We start from the raw sequence: 19,116 nt of genomic DNA on the forward strand, positions 1-19,116 counted from the left end.
GTAGTAAAATTTGAGAGCATGATAGAAATACACTGGGATTTTGAGGAGGGAGAGATTTCCTGTTGAGAGATGGGCCCCAGCACAGACGTCATCTTTGTGTGTGTGAGAACAGATCGCTGCGAAGGAGCTGAATATCGTCTGTCACCTGGATCATAACTTCATGACGTGCAGCATCCCCACGCACCGTTTGTTTGTTCACGTCAGACGGCTGGTGTCCCACGGACACAAGGTGTGAAATACATCTCTCTCTTTTTGCTCGTGTTTAGAAGCTGTTAATCGTGTCACTGATCTGAATGTTATTGTCTTCGATTTTTTTTTTAGGTTGGTGTGGTTAAGCAGACGGAGACGTCCGCGATCAAGGCCTCGGGGGCCAATAGGAACGCTCTGTTCTCTCGTCAGCTGAGTGCTCTGTACACCAAGTCCACTCTGGTGGGAGAGGGTATCCTTCTGGACCCTAAATGTGTGTGTGTGTGTGTGTGTGTGTGTCCTTTTAAAACAGCTTCTTCTATCTCTGCATGTCAAAAGCCTTGACAGCCTTCCTGAGATGTGAACCCGGTCTGTAGACTGGGCGATGTGGAGGAGGGGGGCGGTGGTGACGTGGTGTCGGACCCTCCTGACAGCTTCCTGCTGTGTATCAGCGAGAACTGGGACAAACCGAAGAAGCAGCTCACTGTGGGGCTGGTGGTGAGTATGATGGGTACCAATTCACAACAGCATTCATATTTGTAGTTTATGTGAAAATGAAAGCAAGATCACATCTCAGGTTGTTTGTCCATACACAGTGTGTTGTTTTTTTACTTTTTATTTTTTTAATTTTACCTGAAAAAAATTTTATTAGGGATTTTGGAATACATTATAACAAAGGCAGACAAGACATACTTAAAACCGGTAGACCTTATATCTTAAAAAAGTAAATAAAATTAAGTATTACAAAAAATAATAATAATAATAATTAATAACTAAATATATAGTAATTGATTTTAAACCAGTCCCTAATTCCCCACCCTCATTAAATAACAGGGAGGAATTATGTATGTATGAATTGATAGCAACAATAAGACTAAGAGTAAATAAATAGATAAATAAAGACAACCACAAACAATAAGACAAAACAAAACGTTTATGTTCTTTTACTATTTTTACTGCTCATCTAGAACGTGGTACGCTGTGTATTTTGATGTAATTAGTTGTTAATTACCCGTTTATGAGAATGTCATCTCTGTTTTCTCACCCTGTAGTTAACGAGGTCCCATAATCTCATCTATGGGGAATGATTGGGTGATTTATAGTAATAAGATTCACACTGTGAGACAATAAAAAAAAAAACATGCCAGCAGACTCTGTTCATACCATTATCTGACTCTCCCTTTAGCATCTCAGGTCTTTTAGATTCATGTGGTGACGTTATATCCCGTCCCTTGAATCCACTGAATTAGCCATAAACAGATATTCCTCTTTTTGCTTTAGCCACAAAGATGATCTAAATGTATTATTCCAGAAAGAGTGTCATGACATGTATGTGTTTGTGTGTGCAGGCGGTTCAGCCCAGCACAGGGGACGTGTTACTGGACTGCTTCCCTGATGGTCAGTCTCGCTCTGAGCTGGAAGGTCGTGTCCTAAAGATTAACCCCGTGGAGATCCTGGTGCCCTCTGACCTCTCAGAACAAACCCTCAGACTCATACAGAGCATCGCCAATGCCAGGTAATCTGCTGTCAGGGCACTAGGGGGCAGTCTGCGCACATTTACTATCTGCTTATCTGTGTGTTTACAAAGGTCTGTGTGTGTGTGTGTGTGTTTGTGAGATTTGGTCTTTTTTAAAAGTTGTCTGGAGGCCGCAGCAGGCTCTAATGTTGATAAATGTCTTTGTGAGGCTTTAGAGCTTTTTACTCGGGGCCAAAGAAATAAAGTCCGTTGCTTTATTTCCAAGCTGCAGCTGCTGGGAAGTCGGATGGAGCAAACTTTATAGATATACACTCACCGGCCACTTTATTAGGCACACCTGTTCAATTGCTTGTTAACACAAATGGCTAATCAGCCAATCACATGGCAGCAACTCAATGCATTTAGGCATCTGGACGTGGTGAAGGCGACCGGCTGAAAGTTCAAAGAGAGCATCAGAATGGGGAAGAACGGGAATTTAAGTGACTTTGAACGTGACATGGTTGTTGGTGCCAGACGGGCTGGTCTGAGTATTTCAAAAACTGCTGATCTACTGGGATTTTCACGCACAACCATCTCTAGGGTTTACAGAGAATGGTCCGAAAAAGAGAAAATATCCAGTGAGCGGCAGTTGTGTGGACGAAAATGCCTTGTTGATGTCAGAGGTCAGAGGAGAATGGGCAGAGTGGTTCAACATGATAGAAAGGCAACAGTAACTCAAATAACCACTCGGTACGACCAAGGTATGCAGAATACCATCTCTGAACGCACAACACGTGGAACCTTGAAGCAGACGGGCTACAGCAGCAGAAGACCACACCGGGTACCACTCCTGTCAGCTAAGAACAGGAAACTGAGGCTACAATTCCCACAGGCTCACCAAAATTGGACAATAGAAGATTGGAAAAACGTTGCCTGGTCGTGATGAGTCTCGATTTCAGCTGCGACATTCAGATGGTAGGGTCAGAATTTGGCGTAAACAACATGAAAGCATGGATCCATCCTGCCTTGCATCAATGGTTCAGGCTGCTGGTGGTGGTGTAACGGTGTGGGGGATATTTTCTTGGCACACTTTGGGCCCCTTAGTACCAATTGAGCATCGTTTAAACGCCGCGGCCTACCTGAGTATTGTTGCTGACCATGTCCATCCCTTTATGACCACAGTGTACCCATCTTCTGATGGCTACCTCCAGCAGGATAATGCACCATGTCACAAAGCTCAAATCTGAACATTTAAACAGGACTGCTGTAATCATTTTCCCTCTTCATATTGGCCTTTTAATATATCATTTTTTAATGTGCGTTCAATGTCAGTGATGGGGGGGACAAAATCTACAGTTCTTGTTCTGTGCAAAAGATGAAGATAACATGAGGCTTCAGCAGTCACAATTACTCAAATCAAGTGGATATCTTTCCGAGTTGCAGCCTTTTTCATATGAAATGTCCTCATTCTGTTACAATTCTTCCACTGCCACTTAATAGGGAAACACTATGAACATTGTTTTAAGACAGTGTTGACAAATTGTAACCTGTCCTTTAAGCACATAGATTATATGAGCATGACTTCCTTTTAATGTGTGCAGGCCGCTGTGTGAACCACACAATCCCCCCCCCCCCACAAAAAAAAAAGCTTAACAGCTTGTCCTTTTGTTCAGCGGCTGTGACTGTTGCCAGAAACCTGTTGCCTCCCATCGTGCCGCCATTCGTCTCGTTCTCCGCCGACGGTCTGCACCCAGCATGTTCACACCAGTGGGGACCGGCTCCTCTGGAGGCTGCCTGCGGTTGCATGATGCTCCGAAAATGAAACTGGGGAGGCAGCGGAGTGGAGTGGATTCGATTAGATGTTTGGATAAACGGGAAGGATGTCTGCTTCTCTCTGCCTCTTTGTGTCTCTGTGATGGTGCACAGTTCTCATTACCTTTCTTTTTATATTCCAGTTGCTACTTTCTTACCCCCCCCCCCCCCCCCTGTTTAAATTAAATTCAGGAAGATTTGGTTAATTTGTATTAATTCCCTTCTCTCTCTCTCTCTCGCTCTACCCCGCTGCTTTGTTTCTCAGCCGTCCGTGTTGAGTGATTATAGCGGAGATGGACCTGTAAAGGCCAGCCCAATTATTGTGTTTGAGCAGCACTGCTCTCTAGCGTCGTGCTCATCAGAGACGAGACTCTCCTCAATTTGCCGCCTGTTTAATACAAATACATGGCAGCTTCGTCTCTTCAGCTCAGACAGAAAAATTCTGTCACTAGCACTGGCGACTTCCCAAGATAGTTTTCTCTGTCATGATAGTTAATCATTCATCAGATTCATCAGACTGAAAGGAATTACACTTGAGATGTGTAAATTATTCTGATATTGGATGTTTTTATGGATACATGTTAACATCACAGTGATATCACTCCAACCCATTAGTAAAATGTTAAAGAAACAGCCACCCAGGTGAGCCTTTAAAACGTTCGCCTCTGGGGTCGGGCCCCCTGGCAACGGGATGTGTGTGTGTGTGTGTCCGTGGTGCGGCGGGTAATGAGTCCCTCGGTGGCAGCTAGGTGCGGCATTGGTTGCCTTACTCATCCACAGCCTGGAGCCATGAGTCAGGATCAGAGCAGTGACGGGGATTAGAGCCACAGAGGCTGTCAACACAAATGTTCTCGCTTTTCCAAAGATTTTAAGTCGGTGACTGACGCTCTTGAAAGTAAATATTACGTCCTGGGTACAAGGACAGTATTCATGTGTCAGGATAGATACACACACACACACACACACACACACACACACCAAAAGACATAATCTGTGTATTTTACGAGTGTGTGTGAACGTTTAAAGGACGCTCTCAATGCTTTGTATTCGCCCTACAGCCATAGATACTAATTGAGCGCCTTAATCTGCTGTGCACATTAAGCTCTGCTCTCTGGGTGGCAACATCTCCGACTTAACCTTTAACCTTCCCTGCTTTTGATTAATTATCACTATCACAGTGCTCTGAGGATTGGGGGGGGGGGGGGGGGGGGGTTGGTCAATATGAAGAACTAAACCCAAGCAACATTTTCTCACTTACCCTTTAAGTGGTGTCTCTAGACGTGGAGGTACTTTTACTTTTGTTTGCCCAGATGCCTGTCTACGTTACGTTCATGATCCCCAGAGGACGAATCCTTATCACGCTGGTGATCCTCTATACTTTTCCTCTAGCGCCATCATTTAGTACAAAACTGACCAAATATCAGCAGAACTGACATTGGCTGTGCTTTGCGTTTAGTGCTAATTAGCAAACGTTAGCATGCTGCAATACACCTGCTACACATATTAATGTGTAGCAGGCATTAATATGCTTGTCAACAAGCATGCTGGCTTGCTGACAATATCATTTAGCTCCCAATGTGACTGTCAAGTCTTTTTCTGTATAATGTAATTTCATTGCAGTGAGCAGCAATAATAAAAACAAAATAAATTCACCTTCATTGTATTAGTGGAAATCAACTGAAACAGAAACTATCTGCACGCTGGTTACCTGAACCTAAACCTGAACCGGTGTCCAGCATTGTAGTTTCCTGTCAACCTCAAACCAGACTGAGACTTCCTAAACCCAGGTTCACAATGCTGGGTCCTGCAGAAATGCCACACCACATGCCTCTCTCCCCAGATCAATACCAGCGATTGTCGCTGTTCTGGTAAACCTCTGGTAAACCTCGTAATATGGTTGAATCGACTGGTTAAATGATGAATGGTCGCATTTGAGCGGCTGGCACAATATGCGCTCTATCGATCACGTTCATACAGTCTTTGCTGTCAGTCTGACCAGTGACTGAAGGGAGAGATTATGGTGTGTGTGTGTGTGTGTGTGTGTGTGTGTGTGTGTGTGTGTGTGTGTGTGTGTGTGTGTGTGTGTGTGTGTGTGTGTGTGTGTGTGTGTGTGTGTGTGTGTGTGTGTGTGTGTGTGTGTGTGTGTGTCAGCATTAGGAAACGGAAGAAAGAAAAAATGCTCCAGAGCCACGTGTTTGCCTTGGTTGCCCTGGCAACAACAGAGCGGACAAAGCAAACGAGTCCTTGAAAGCAGCGACGCTGAGCGAGTGAATGGAGCGATGGGGAGATGCAGGGAAAGTGTGTGTGTGTCCATAGAGTCTAGTTGAACAAAAGGACAGAACACGCAGGGCTGTTGCTGTGTCTAATTTTTCTTTCTCCCAGTCAGGAAAAAGATTTGATATGGGACGTCGTGTTTCCTCCGTCCGCGCAGTCACAAGCACCACTGACCTCCTGAATCAATGCTGTCATGTTGTTTTCCCCCTCCAGCGCTCAGGCTGATGACCGAGTGAGAGTTGAGAGGAGGGACAGCGCTCAGTTTGAGTTCGCCTCTGCAATGAACACAGCCACCGAGTTCTACTGCCACGCCCCGGAGAAAGGTGTGTTCGTCTGTGTCACCGTGTGCCTTTTATTTCCCTTCAGTTACTAACACACACACACACACACACACACACACTCATTGAGATGGAGAGCGCTGTTGAGCCGGAGCATGTTGGATGCGTCCGAGGTGTGTGGCCCGGGACTCATGGCGGTGGTTTATCTGTGAAAAAGTGCGGTGTGTTTGTGCGTCTGTGTCCTCCAGGCTCTCGCTCACTGTCGAGTGTTGCGTCCTTGGAGAGCCCAGTGATCTGCTGTCTGGGGCCGCTCATCCAGTACCTCCAAGAATTCAACTTGGAAAGAGTTCTCAGGAGCGAAAGGTACAAACACACACACACACTAACACACACCCAGCAACACAGGCTGCAAGCGTAATCATCCACTGTTCCCGCTGCTCATTGAGGTCCTGGGTAGAGCTGAAGCGATTATACAATTAATTGTCTGGGACATAATCGTCTATTTTGAAAATCTATTCAACGATTCAGTCATTTTTCAAGCAAAGATGGTGAAAAAAATGCCAAATAGTCACAACTTTTGGACTTTTAGTTGAACAAAACAAGATATTTGAAGACGGCACCTTGGCCTCTGGGAGGTTGGGTATTGTTTTTGTGCAATGTTTTGCCATTTCATAGACTAAGCTGCTATTTTAAAAAGATAAACAGTAAATTGATAGCTAGGGAAAATAAGCATTACTTGCAGCCTTATATGTTTACCACAGTGTATTTTACAACTTAATGTAGACTTGCATTGCTTTAAAGTGCAGCTTTTCACCAAGTAAAAAACACTTTGGGGTGACCTCAACATTTACAGGAACAGTTTTCTGTCACAGAATTGCTTTGACTTCAGTGTAATCATTAAAGTCGTCACATTTTTTCACCTCTTCCTAATCGATACGATGATCATTTAATTCTGCAGCTGTATTTTGATTATGATGTGTATTATGATGTTGTGCTCATGTGCAGCTCATTCCGACGTCTGTCCTGTGAGTCGGAGGGTATGAATCTCAGCGCCGCCACCCTCAGGAACCTGGAGATCCTCAACAATCAGGTAACGGCACCCCTCAGCTGGCAGTCATGGCAACTGGTCAAGCGTAATGAAGGGGCGTGGCTAAACAGGAACATCTGCACTTTCTCCTGGTGACGAGTCTTTTGAGGAAAAGTCTCAAGTGTGTGAAGGGAAGTCATGTGACAACCTGTCAGTCAGTTGCATGTCTTTAAGGTCTCTCAGTCCTGTTCACTAAAGTCACGTTGCGTTTGAACATTGTTCTTTGAAACCACCACGAAGTGGACGTTTGTGGTTTTAAATGAAACATCTCAACAACTATTGGACGGATTGCTGTGAAATTTGGTGTGTAACATTTATGTCCCCTTATCGCTTTCCATCTCGCACCATCAACATGTAAAAGTATCGCTTTGTCCAATACTTTGAGAAACTAATGCTCCCATCAGCCTCAGCTGCACTTGATGTTTTCGTGCTAGTGAGAAAATGTTAGCATGCTAACTAGCTGATAGAATCGATACCCTCACAATTACATCAATGCAGAGAACACTTTATTTCTAGCTTCCGGTCTGAAGGACCTTCATCGTAGCATACATGGTTCAGCTGGAATGGCAGGTGCATGCTAACGTGCTAAATTAAGATGGTGAACACGGTAAACATTACACATGCTCTACATTAGCATGTTAGCGTCGTAGTTGTTAGCATACTGATGTCGGCATTAAGACAGAAAGAAGCGCCCGCATGGCGTTTGACCCTTGATTTTCTTTTATTGTCTAATTTGACTGTCTTTGCTGTCAAGTCAGGTCTGTTGGGAGTTTTTACATTCATGTCTGTAAAAGGAGTAGACAGACCTGCTTTATTCTCTTATTTTAGGGAGCTTTCAGCACCAAAGTGTTGACAGCAGCCCGGCTACAGATGTCATTCGGCTCACCAGGTAGATAGTCACCTTCCCAGTGCAATTACCGTCTCACACGTGTGTCAAACCTGTCCAGATTAGGTCTGTGCATCTTGCAGAAATCACTTTTGCAGTCATGGTTGCACAGCGGACTGTGAAAGAATTTAATGGGTGAGTTAAACTGTCATTTCACCGATCACAAGAAAATGCTCAGTGACTAGTCAGGCTCGCGTGGGCGACAGTTCAAAGGTTCAGCACGACTCCGCTGCTGCCGTGGCATGTTTGTCACACATGGAGTTCAGGCTCAGTTCAAACCTCCTCACCTGACTGCTTGTGGCCTCCATCCCCTGCTCACCTCTTACATTCATTACATCATCAGGGTTTTTTTCTTTCTTTTTTTTCTTCTTTCTGAAAATTCAGCGGACTCAAATGATGTACGCGTAAGCTGTGTTTTGTGTGCGTTCTTTCCATGATAGACAGATGGCGGCGTGAGGGGCAGTCTGCTGTGGGCGTTGGATCACACTCGCACTCCATTTGGGAGGAGACTGATGAGGAAGTGGGCGAGCCGGCCCCTCACAGACCCGCGGTGAGTACAGGACACCCTCTGGCCTCTGATGAAGGGCTGCAGTCGGTGCTGAGCAGAACTGATCCGGCTACCTTCTCCGGGTTATGTCATTCAGTTTTACAGCGCCGCTCAATTACAGTTTGCTCTGTGAGGCTATCTGGATCACAGAACCACTTCTTTGCACTGACGCCGCTTTCACGTCATGTGGGTCGGGAACGGTTCCAATGATTGTGGAGATTAAAAACCCTGTGTATTGACAATTTGACATTATATCCATTACATTGACATTTGATTCCCTGGAACAAAAGACTTTTTCTGAAAAATACTGTCATAATTGTGACTTGAATCTTGGCGTGTATGCCATTTTACAAATCGGATACTGGTTATTACGATTATTTTGATATGCCATGAATGCATCATTACAATGCTGTTTACCGTCCCACAAAGAGCTCTACTTATTACTTGAATTTATTTATTCTTTTTCAAGCTGCAAAAAAATTGTCTCAGTAGGTCGGAAAGCAGAAGTTCACATCGGAATATATGATATGAACAATTAAATACCTTGTCAAGATCAGAAATAATACAAACTTGTAGCAGAGGGCCCTTTTTATTTTGATAAAATCACACGACTATTTTTCTCATGTTCGATTTCACGTGTTGACTTAAATGTCAATGTAAATATGTGATATTTGAATGTGAATACTTACTTATTCTTTCACCCAACAGTTGTTTCTCTTCTCCAGAAACACTGCAAGGTGAAAAACAACACATATAAAGTGTTCCTTTCTAAATAAAAATGCTGCAACTGACTCACAGCACCTCTGCTACAAACAGCCTCTCAGTTATATTATTGCAGTACTGTCCCAGTTCTCTCTGCAGTGTTATTGTATTATCCATATTATTGTGTGTGTGTGTGTGTGTGTGTGTGTGTGTGTGTCTGTGTGTCTGTGGCCCTCTCCCTCCCACAGTGCAGGGATTATAGCCACGGATTGGGCACTGCTCTCAGATTATACAGATAGCTGCTCTACAGAATTTCAACGTCAAATAAAATCCAGATTACATGCAGGCACATTAATTCCAAGACACACGGTACAGCAGCACATGACACACACACACACACTCTCTCACACACACTCACACATGTACAGTCATGATAGAGTGCTAGTTCGATGTCCATTTTATTACATAACAAAGCTTGACTTCCTTTGCTTTTTTCAGTCCATTTAGTCAGCAGTTTACAGGTTTTTAACACGTTATGCTCTCACCTTTCATGTTTTGTAAAAGAAATACTAAAATATTGCCAAGGTTGAGCTACTTTCTTTCAACTAATACACACATTTTAATACTGCAGTAATCCAGATCCAACTGTATTTATCACCAGAGACCTAAAGATACTGAAAACGAATGTGGAAATATACATAATATAGATAACAATGTAATCACTCCCTTTATAGCTGGATGACTTAAAGCTGTTCAGGCGACTGGCACCTTTCAATCAAGTCCAATTCAGCTCTCCAAAAAAGAAAATGTATTTTGCAGGTTGAAGATGTTTGATCTCTTTGACTCTTTGCCTTCCGTCGTTCCCATCTACTTTCTGAAAGTCTCTCTTTTCTTTCTTTCCTTTTTCTTTGGTGAACCCCACAGGTCTATCTCAGAGAGGCAGGATGCTGTGCAGGAGATCCTGGAGTCGCACTCGCTCACTTTGAATTCCGTCAAATCCCTGTTGTCGCATTTGCCCGACCTGGAGAGAGGCATCTGCAGCATCTACCACAAAAAGGTAAAAAGCAATATAAAAGAAAGTATACACACACACACACACACACACACTCATGCCCTTCGGATGATATCTTTTGTTGTTTTGTTTCCACAACCCTGGTCTCATTTCTGTCGGACTGGTAATCATTCTGTCAGTTATGATAACACTTCACTGACCAACCTAAGCTGAGATGTGTGGGTGTAGTAACAGGCAAAAACTGCTCGAACAAAAATGGTCAAAACTACAAAAGAATTGACAAAGGCAGGAAAAGAAAAAGCTATTTCTGGCTGTTTTGCATAAAAATGAAAACCAAGACAATTTGCTCGCTCTCGCTCTCGCTCTCTCTCTCTCTCTCTCTCTCTCTCTTTGATGGCGTGCTTCTTGATTAACAACAGGGAGCAGTCGCCTCAGATGGCACTTTGCTGATTGTCTGACAGAATCTCATTTCCCTTTGGACCCATTTTTGAAATGTCAGAACTAGGCTCCGTCCCGTGTGTGTGTGTGTGTGTGTGTGTGTGTGTGTGTGTGTGTGTGTGTGTGTGTGTGTGTGTGTGTGTGTGTGTGTGTGTGTGTGTGTGTGTGTGTGTGTGTGTGTGTGTGTGTGTGTGTGTGTGTGTGTGTGTGTGTGTGTTGTACGGAGATGAGAGAGGGCCTCTGGTCTGAGCTCATGTTCAACTTTCTGACTCCTTCATACATTGTTAAAAGAAAACAATCAAATGTCACTGAATGCACACACACACACACACACGGAGGGAGCCTTAATTGTCTTTTTGCCCATCTGTTGATAAATGTGCCTGTGTGTAATGGCCTGTGTCTCTACGGCTCCATTGACATAATGGGAGGAAGGGCACGCTTACTGTCTCCAGTCACTGTCTGTTTGGGTTCATAAAAGAGCATCACAAGAGCTGCTGACATGGGGGACCATTAAAACAGCAGCATGTGATTAATGCCATAAAACATTGTCAGTGTGACTCTCATTAACCTTTCATGACTTGCCGACTATACTTTGACATCACCAATGGCAATTCGAAGTCAATATAATCTACGATATCGGCCCTCTTACGAGGTGTTTTCATGCACAGCATTGATTAATCAGTAACGTGACTTTATCTGAAGTGATCATGGGTTTAATGTTTAGCATTGATGTTGAAGAAAACATTATCCGGCTATAGCCAGCTTTGTTTCTTTTGCTGTGGAGTATCTTTGTCTTGAATGTTTTAGGTTTCTTCAGTTACAAGTGGGATTGAAATCAAACCATTTGCATTCGATTGGACCGCTAAAAAGTGGGCGGGTTTATAATAATAACCTCCTGTTCTGCTTTAAACTTGCATTCTTCCTAATGTCAAGCAGGGGGCGACTCCTCCGGTTGCAAAAAGAAGTCTGATTGTATAGAAGTCTATGAAAAAATGACTCTACTTCTCTCTTGATTTATTACCTCAGTGAATATTGTGAACATGAGTTTATGGTCTCAGATGCTAGTTTTAAGTCTTCTTCAATACAGCATGATGTTCATTTAGTAAATGATGGTCCCTTTTAGAGTAAAATGAGATAAAGCAGAGTATGTGTTAGGGCGGGGCTACATTGTGATTGACAGGTCGCTACCACGGTGTTGTCCAGTCTGGGAATTGTCCGTGTTTCAGTAAACTTTAAATCTTTCACAGTTTGTTTTCAGTTCTTAAATGTTAACTGTAACATTTTGGTTGCCTAAAAATGTCTTCGGTTGTACTTAGCTCCACCCTCTGGTGTCACTTCTGGTTGCAAAAGAACAACAACTAAGATGGCGGCGGCCAAAATGTCGAACTCAAGTCTTCAAAATTGTCACCGTGACTACGTCCACTTCTTCGGTACAGTCTATGGGAGCCACGGACGACTGTGGCTCCACACACACACCTCACTTGTCACTAAAAGTTGCAGATTGATGGATGGATATTATCATATCATTGGTTGGTACTATTACACACGTCATATTTTGTTTGGATGATTCGATTTTGATATAAAAATTCTAAGAAATACACTTTTGTAAGTGTCTTTTGATTATACTTTTAAATAGGTGCACGATATTATCGGGGATGTGAAAGGTCTTTTTTTTTATATTTCATCTTTAAAAGTGATGATAAATGTAAATACATTTGTCTTGGTGGTGTTTGGCATCAGTAGAGGCTGATAGCAGCGACTGAAGTTCTGAATAAATCCTGTATCTGCATTTAAATGACATTTTGTCCCACGTCCAACGCAGTAAAGCAGCGTTTATTTTCTCGGTGCCATGTTGTGAAGCCTCGCAGACTCTGCTGCTGCTAATGAGTGGTGTCTCTCAGAGTTTTGGCTGTGATAGATGGTTGCTGTTTAAGCTAGGCTGCCATGAGATTTAATGACCTAATCTAGCTGGTTTGCAGAACACCCCAGTAACACAACACGGCCATCGCCTTCTGATCAATTGCATCTTCCCTCACCACCCTAACCAGCGGTGGCTCAACCCTTTACGCTTCATCAAGTCATGTGCATGTCTTTATGTGTTCCAGTCTTCCACACAGGAGTTTTACCTCATTAGCAGCGGCCTTTCTCGACTGGGAAGTGAACTGCAGGCCTTGCTCCCAGCTATCCAGTCACAGATCGGCTCTGCGCTCCTCCGAGACCTCTTGTTGGACGCTCCCGACCTGCTGGCTCCCGCTCACAGCCACCTCAAGGTGCTCAATGAAAGGGCTGCCAAGTGAGTATCCAGCAGCACGAGAGGGAGGATGCAAAAACAGATCTCTCCAGACACCGTGATTAAGTGGTAATTCATTGTTAAAGCAGATTTACTCAGAATGTCTTAGTCATAGATTTTGTCTGAGTGGTCATTATTGTTTATTACTAAAGAATGCGGTCAATCAAGTCAACATTTCATCATTTAAATTGCTTTGTTGTTTACACTCACTGTGGTCTGGCAGATATGCAGTGAGATTACACTATTGATTTTTTTATTTTTATTTTTACATCAACTGATTCATTGTTCAGCCTATAAAATGTCCAACTAATGAAAAATGCCCAAACACTCCAGAGCCCAAATAGTTTCTATTAGCAATGATACAAGACTTAGAAAGGCAGCGAATCATCACATTTTAAGAACCAGCCAGTGTGCCTCCATTATCAAAACTTGATCATGGTTTTGATCAATTTATTAACTCTTTTTTTTTTTTTTTGTAACCGTGGAGACTTAGAATACTACTGTTTTTGGGAAAGCTGTGTTGCTAATTCAGTTGCTGTGATAGTACTGTATTATCATCATCTCAAAACTAAGAAGTGGAGAACTTGCAGCAGCAGCATATTTTTACATGAACATACTGTGGATCCGGGAGCCGCCACACACACACACACACACACACACACACACACACACACACACACACACACACACACACACATGCATATTGAAAAATCTTTGTTTGTTAAAGATATCTCAAATTGAAAACGTATCTGCTGATGGATAAATTGGTGTCTCTGACTCTTCTACATTGGATTCATTTGGATTTGCATATTGACATATCTAGAAACAAGTTATGTGAAGATCACAAAAACACACCACAGTACCATAAAATTAGGCCCAAAAGGTTTTTGCTCCTGAACAGGTAGGTTGACCAGGTTGTCTCAGAAGCTGTCCTGTGTTGTGTGCCTGTCCCCCTGATGTGTACTATGATTTGTTACCAGCCGCTGTCACATTCGGACTCTGCGGTTCTGTGTTTGCGTAGGACAGGAAATAAGACGGAGCTGTTCTCAGACCTGTCCGGCTTCCCGGTGCTGCGGGAAAGGAGGGAGCAGATCCAGGCCGTCGTCAGCCAGATTCAAGACCACCGCAAAGAAATCCGACAGACACTGAAGGCCCCGGCGCTGGACTACGCCACAGTCTCTGGACAGGAGGTACCCACTGTGTGCGTGTGCATGTGCGTGCGTGTGTGTGTGTGTGTGTGTGTGTGTGTGTGTGTGGCTGAGAGTGAAAGACAGGAGGGAGGAGATTGATGGCCTGATTCGGGCGGAGGAGTGAGTCACGGCAGTGATCCGATGTCTGCGCGTGCGTTTTCTCGTATCGTTGTGTGTCAGTTTTAATCAAGATTGACACATTGTTTTGTCCGTCTGCTCCAGTCTTATTTATCAAAGTCTTCCTCCTCCTCTTCCTCCCCTGCCCTCAGTTTCTGATTGAGGTGAAGAACTCGCTGTCGTCCACTGTTCCACCTGGCTGGGTCAAAATCAGCAGGTGAGCTCACAGCTGCAGGACGGACACGCACACACACACACACATGCGCACACACACACACACACACACACACACACACACACCTACACTTTTATCAAATAGTTGGAGCAAAAAGACAAAATATAAATAAACTACGAAATACATGACCAAAATACCACAGCGGAAGTGTGTTTAACTGCAAGTAACCATAGTAAAAGCACTATTTTAAACTATACAACAAGGTAATTAGGTGATGGAACTAATCCTGTCATGGTTTAAAGCCGCACTTCTGGTTTTACGGTCCTCAACTTTACTCTTTTAGTTTCTATCTCACGTTTCTGCTTTACCTTGTTTCATGATGCAGCTGCTTTCAATCAAAAAACTCTGACAAACCCACTCCACACTACCTGTGCAGCACCAAACGGGAGTTGGAAAACGCTCATGGCTGACTAGCTGATAAGCATAGTGGAGAATTTAGCCAGAAACTTCCCTCAGGAGTTGGCGAAGACCAAAAACAGAGCTGAAGGGAAAGTGAATGTTGGACTTCCATCGCGGACGATGAAAAGACGGCATCCATTTTCAGAAAGCGACGAGCTACGTGGACTCACTGCTCGTGTGCCATGAGAAGCTGGGAACCACTCACATTTGTTGTCTGGCAGTCTCAGTACTTGTTGAAGTATAATATTGTAACCTGTTGTATGTATCCCCGCCCCTGCAGTACCAAGGCAGTCAGCAGGTATCACTCTCCTTTCCTGGCGGAGCGCTACAAGAAGCTGCTGCAGCTCCGAGAGCAGCTGCTGCTGGACTGCCAGAGGGAGTGGACCAATTTTTTGGAGTATGATACACACACACACACACACACACACGCACACACAAAAAACATGTCGGCCGGCCTCTGGTTCTGAGAGATACCTGCTCGGCTCTCAGCTCTGCCCGTCTGTTTTGGTCGAGTGGACCGTCAGTGTCGTCTGCTCTGAACACAGTGTGCACTTACTTTAATTTACACTTCAAAATCTCTTTCCTCTCTCTCTCCACAGTCAGTTTGGGGAGCACTATCACACCATGAAAAGGGCTATTAGTCACCTAGCAACCATGGACTGTCTCTTTTCATTGGCTGAGGTGGCTAAACAAGGGGACTATTGCAGGTGATGTCCTCTCATGATAACCGTAAATATTGGTGTGTGTGTGTGTGTGTGTGTGTATGCGTGCGCCTGTGTGTGTTTGTGTGTGTGTAATAACGTGTGTGTGTGGGTGTCCTGTGTCGTGTCCTATAGTCTCAGACAGGCTGTATGTGGGAGTGTGCACCGGGATCCGCAGCGTGCTCAGCCAAAACGCCAACATCTCTCCCACACACACATGCACACACACACACACACACATGCACACACACACACCTTTATATTGTCAAATTTGTTGTTATAGCTTCACATCCATCCACGACTTCGTACTGCAGTCCCTGTTTTTTTGCAGCTCCTCTTTAAATCACTATCTTCTGTTTTGCCATTGCTCTCCTTACGTCTCTACTTCTCTTGCGTGTAAATATGTTTTTTAAAGGAATAGTTTGACATTTACCCTGTGATGCTAGTTATGTCATCTCTCTGCCTTGTTTATATTTGTTTTATTGCTTTTATTGTTTCTGTTTTTACCATGTAAAGTGCCTTTGAGTACCTTTTTAATTATTATTAAGGGCAATACACGTTTACGTTTGCGTTCTTGCCAAGAGCTAGAGGAAGAAGCTCAATACCACTCATGTCTGTACGCTAAACATGAAGCTACAGCCGGTTAGCATAGCATAAAGACTGGGAGCAGGGGGAAACGGCTGGCCTGGCTCTGTCTGAAGCTGTGAAGAGTAAAAAGAACATGTTGTAGTTTAACGAGGGGTCACAGTATGTGTCGGGCTATTTCTTGGCCCGGGAGTCGAGTATGTTTCTAGTATGTTGCCAGGAAGTTACTGCGCCTTCTCATCTCTCTGCAAAAAAAGTCAAAAAGCGGATTTGCCAAACTATTCGTTGATTAGGCCAATATTATTGTCCAATATATGTTTCACTGTTTATTCATTCTTTTTCTTTTTTGTTTCTTTTTCTTAATTCAATTTTGTTATGTGTGTTAGTGTTTTAGTTTGAGTGATTGATTGATATCGTGTTACATTTTCACAGTTTCAGTTTCAGGGCCCATGGTTATAATGATAATGCCTTTTCTAGACATGTATGTGTGTGTGTTTGTGTTGAATTGGTTGTGTATGTGCCCAACTTGCTGAGAGTGTTCTCTGTGCCCAGGCCAGAGGTGTGTGAAGGTGAGCGTCAGATTATGATCCGGGACGGCAGACACCCGGCCATCGACTTACTGATGGGAGAGCACAACCAGTATGTGCCCAACCTCACTGAACTACAGGTATACACACACACACACACACACACACACACACACACAGGCTCATTCAGAGTGCTTCGAACAACAAGTTGAGCCAAAACACACAACGTTTGCTCATTGAAGGCAGTTCTGAAACAAATGTGTAACAGCCCTCACACACATAAATACACGCGATGCACACTCATATGGACTTGCATGGCACCGCACACACACTTCCTCGCTCAGTGCTGGAGTGGGTGTAGGTTAATTTTGCAACAGAAGCACAAGCCAATAGGAAGAGAAGCCAAGCTTTCAATCCACCCACCTCCTCAGCTGTGCAGGACAGCATGCAAATATCTTATTCTGTCTCTCTCATCGCCTTCTGTCTATGTCACTGTTATTCTCCTCTCCTCCCTCTCCTCTCCTCTCCTCCCCCTCCTCTCCTCTCCTCTCCCTCTCCTCTCTCACAGGGCGATGGCAGGAGAACTATGATAATCACTGGTCCTAATATGGGGGGTAAGAGCTCCTACATCCGCCAGGTGGCCCTGATCTGTGTTATGGCTCAGATGGGCTCCTACGTCCCGGCCTCTGAGGCCCGCCTGGGCATGCTGGACGGCATTTATACCAGGTATGGACACAAATATAAATCTGTCTTTGGTGGTCTGATTTAAAGTTGCATAACACGGGATCGGGAGCATTTCGATTGCCTCAACGGCTCTCAACAAGGTGGCGCCTGAGCCGGCGGCTCATACCTAACGGTGCTAATAGCGCTAACCGTACAAACTGCCAACAGTGTTTACCTAAAGGAGCTGGAGGGTGGGTGCTACGCTTCCATGACGCCGCCGTCGTTATCAGCTGTAGCCGCCGTATGAGAGCGGTGCAGAGCGGCGGCCTTGAGCGAGCCAGCGGGGCGCGCTCACATGCACTGAAAGTACGCGCGGTCGGCCCAGCTATGTCAACAAAGCACAGAGAAGCTCTGATTACGACACACACTCCCCTATATCTTTACATTCCAGATGCTCTGGATATTTTATATTGCTCGTTTAATGTTGCCACTTTACTAATGACCTACCAATGTTGCATCATTGATAAACGATTCAATGGATATGCAATAAAGCCGAAGGACTTCATCTGGACGGAAATAGTGAAAACAGATTGTTTAAACCTGGTACTCTAAATGGACAACACACCAGAAATAGACATTATGAAACGACTAACAGATACAGAGAATGAGTATCACAATGATATCAAAGTAAGTGAAAGAAATGATACAAATCATATAATGCAGTCCCATCAAAAAATACAATTAAAAAGCGTTTATAATCTATTTCATTATTCAAACCTCTATATACTAAGGCATCAAATTTAAAAAAGCCAATCGATTAAAAAAAAAAAGTAAATACGTCACTTTCAGTAGATCAGGATTCTGATTGGTGAGACAGCAGGTGTTGGCCCCGCCCTTGAGGCTTGGTATGAATTTGAGACACTAGATATAACCTGGTGAAGAGATATCGGATATGACTTTGTATTTGTTGTGTAAGTACACAAGTTATAATTAAATGTTTTTGTGGGCTTATTTTTTTCATTCATTGATCAACTTATTGGACTACTCAACATTATTATTATTATTTAATATTATCTTCGGAGGGAGCAGAGGTATGTGAACATGTGGGATCTTTGACTGATGCGGTCTTAATCTTTTTTGATACTTTCAATAAAGATAATTTGGAAAAGATTTCCAGTAGGACTTCCTCTGCAGCAGTTGTTTTAATCCATCTCTCCTTTGAATAATTACATTAACAGCCACATCTCAGTCCAGAAAGGAAACGCTAGTTAGCCCACAGAGCACACGGTAAACAGCTTTCATTGGGACTACTTTCTTCCGAAGGAGTACTCTAAATCAAAACTGTTGAAAGTTGCGCGACTTAACTTAGAAAATATGTTTAAATATGTTTTTTTTGTATTGTGATGAACTGACACTTAACTGTGAATCCTTTAGCTTGTGAATTGGCTCCATGAAGCAGTGTGGATGCCACAGAAACACAAGATGAATAAAATCATTTGATGCAGCTGCAGAGAAAAAGGCACCCAGTTTGCTTGTAGTCTCTTGATGACTACAATGTGCGTGTGTTTATTTTCCCTGGCAAGCACATTAAAGATGAGACATCCATAAATAATGACACATTCAAAACGGGTTCATAAGAATACATCAATGCATAAAAGCTCTCTTCTATATCTAGTCCTTAATGTAAAAGTGACAAAAGAAGCGAGAGTGTTTCTTGCTATTTATTGATGG

General features: G+C 43.7%; 1 protein-coding gene across 1 annotated transcript in view; it reads left to right on the forward strand.

The window, feature by feature from the left end:
* Positions 1 to 19,116, forward strand: part of msh3 (mutS homolog 3 (E. coli)) — a 40,632-nt gene that overhangs the window by 1,857 nt on the left and 19,659 nt on the right. Inside the window, exons 5-20 of the mRNA XM_076099525.1 lie at positions 113 to 229; positions 322 to 439; positions 545 to 684; positions 1,536 to 1,702; positions 5,942 to 6,051; positions 6,255 to 6,369; positions 7,012 to 7,096; positions 8,420 to 8,529; positions 10,153 to 10,285; positions 12,784 to 12,971; positions 13,990 to 14,158; positions 14,428 to 14,492; positions 15,190 to 15,306; positions 15,509 to 15,616; positions 16,748 to 16,862; positions 17,291 to 17,448. Of these exons, the coding sequence (XP_075955640.1) occupies positions 113 to 229; positions 322 to 439; positions 545 to 684; positions 1,536 to 1,702; positions 5,942 to 6,051; positions 6,255 to 6,369; positions 7,012 to 7,096; positions 8,420 to 8,529; positions 10,153 to 10,285; positions 12,784 to 12,971; positions 13,990 to 14,158; positions 14,428 to 14,492; positions 15,190 to 15,306; positions 15,509 to 15,616; positions 16,748 to 16,862; positions 17,291 to 17,448 (2,015 nt within the window). The remainder of the gene's footprint in view (positions 1 to 112; positions 230 to 321; positions 440 to 544; positions 685 to 1,535; positions 1,703 to 5,941; positions 6,052 to 6,254; positions 6,370 to 7,011; positions 7,097 to 8,419; positions 8,530 to 10,152; positions 10,286 to 12,783; positions 12,972 to 13,989; positions 14,159 to 14,427; positions 14,493 to 15,189; positions 15,307 to 15,508; positions 15,617 to 16,747; positions 16,863 to 17,290; positions 17,449 to 19,116) is intronic.

Source organism: Anarhichas minor, unplaced genomic scaffold (genome assembly GCF_050575085.1).
Source record: "Anarhichas minor isolate MPS153535 unplaced genomic scaffold, ASM5057508v1 ptg000025l, whole genome shotgun sequence".
In the NCBI taxonomy this organism is placed as follows: Eukaryota; Metazoa; Chordata; class Actinopteri; order Perciformes; family Anarhichadidae; genus Anarhichas; species Anarhichas minor.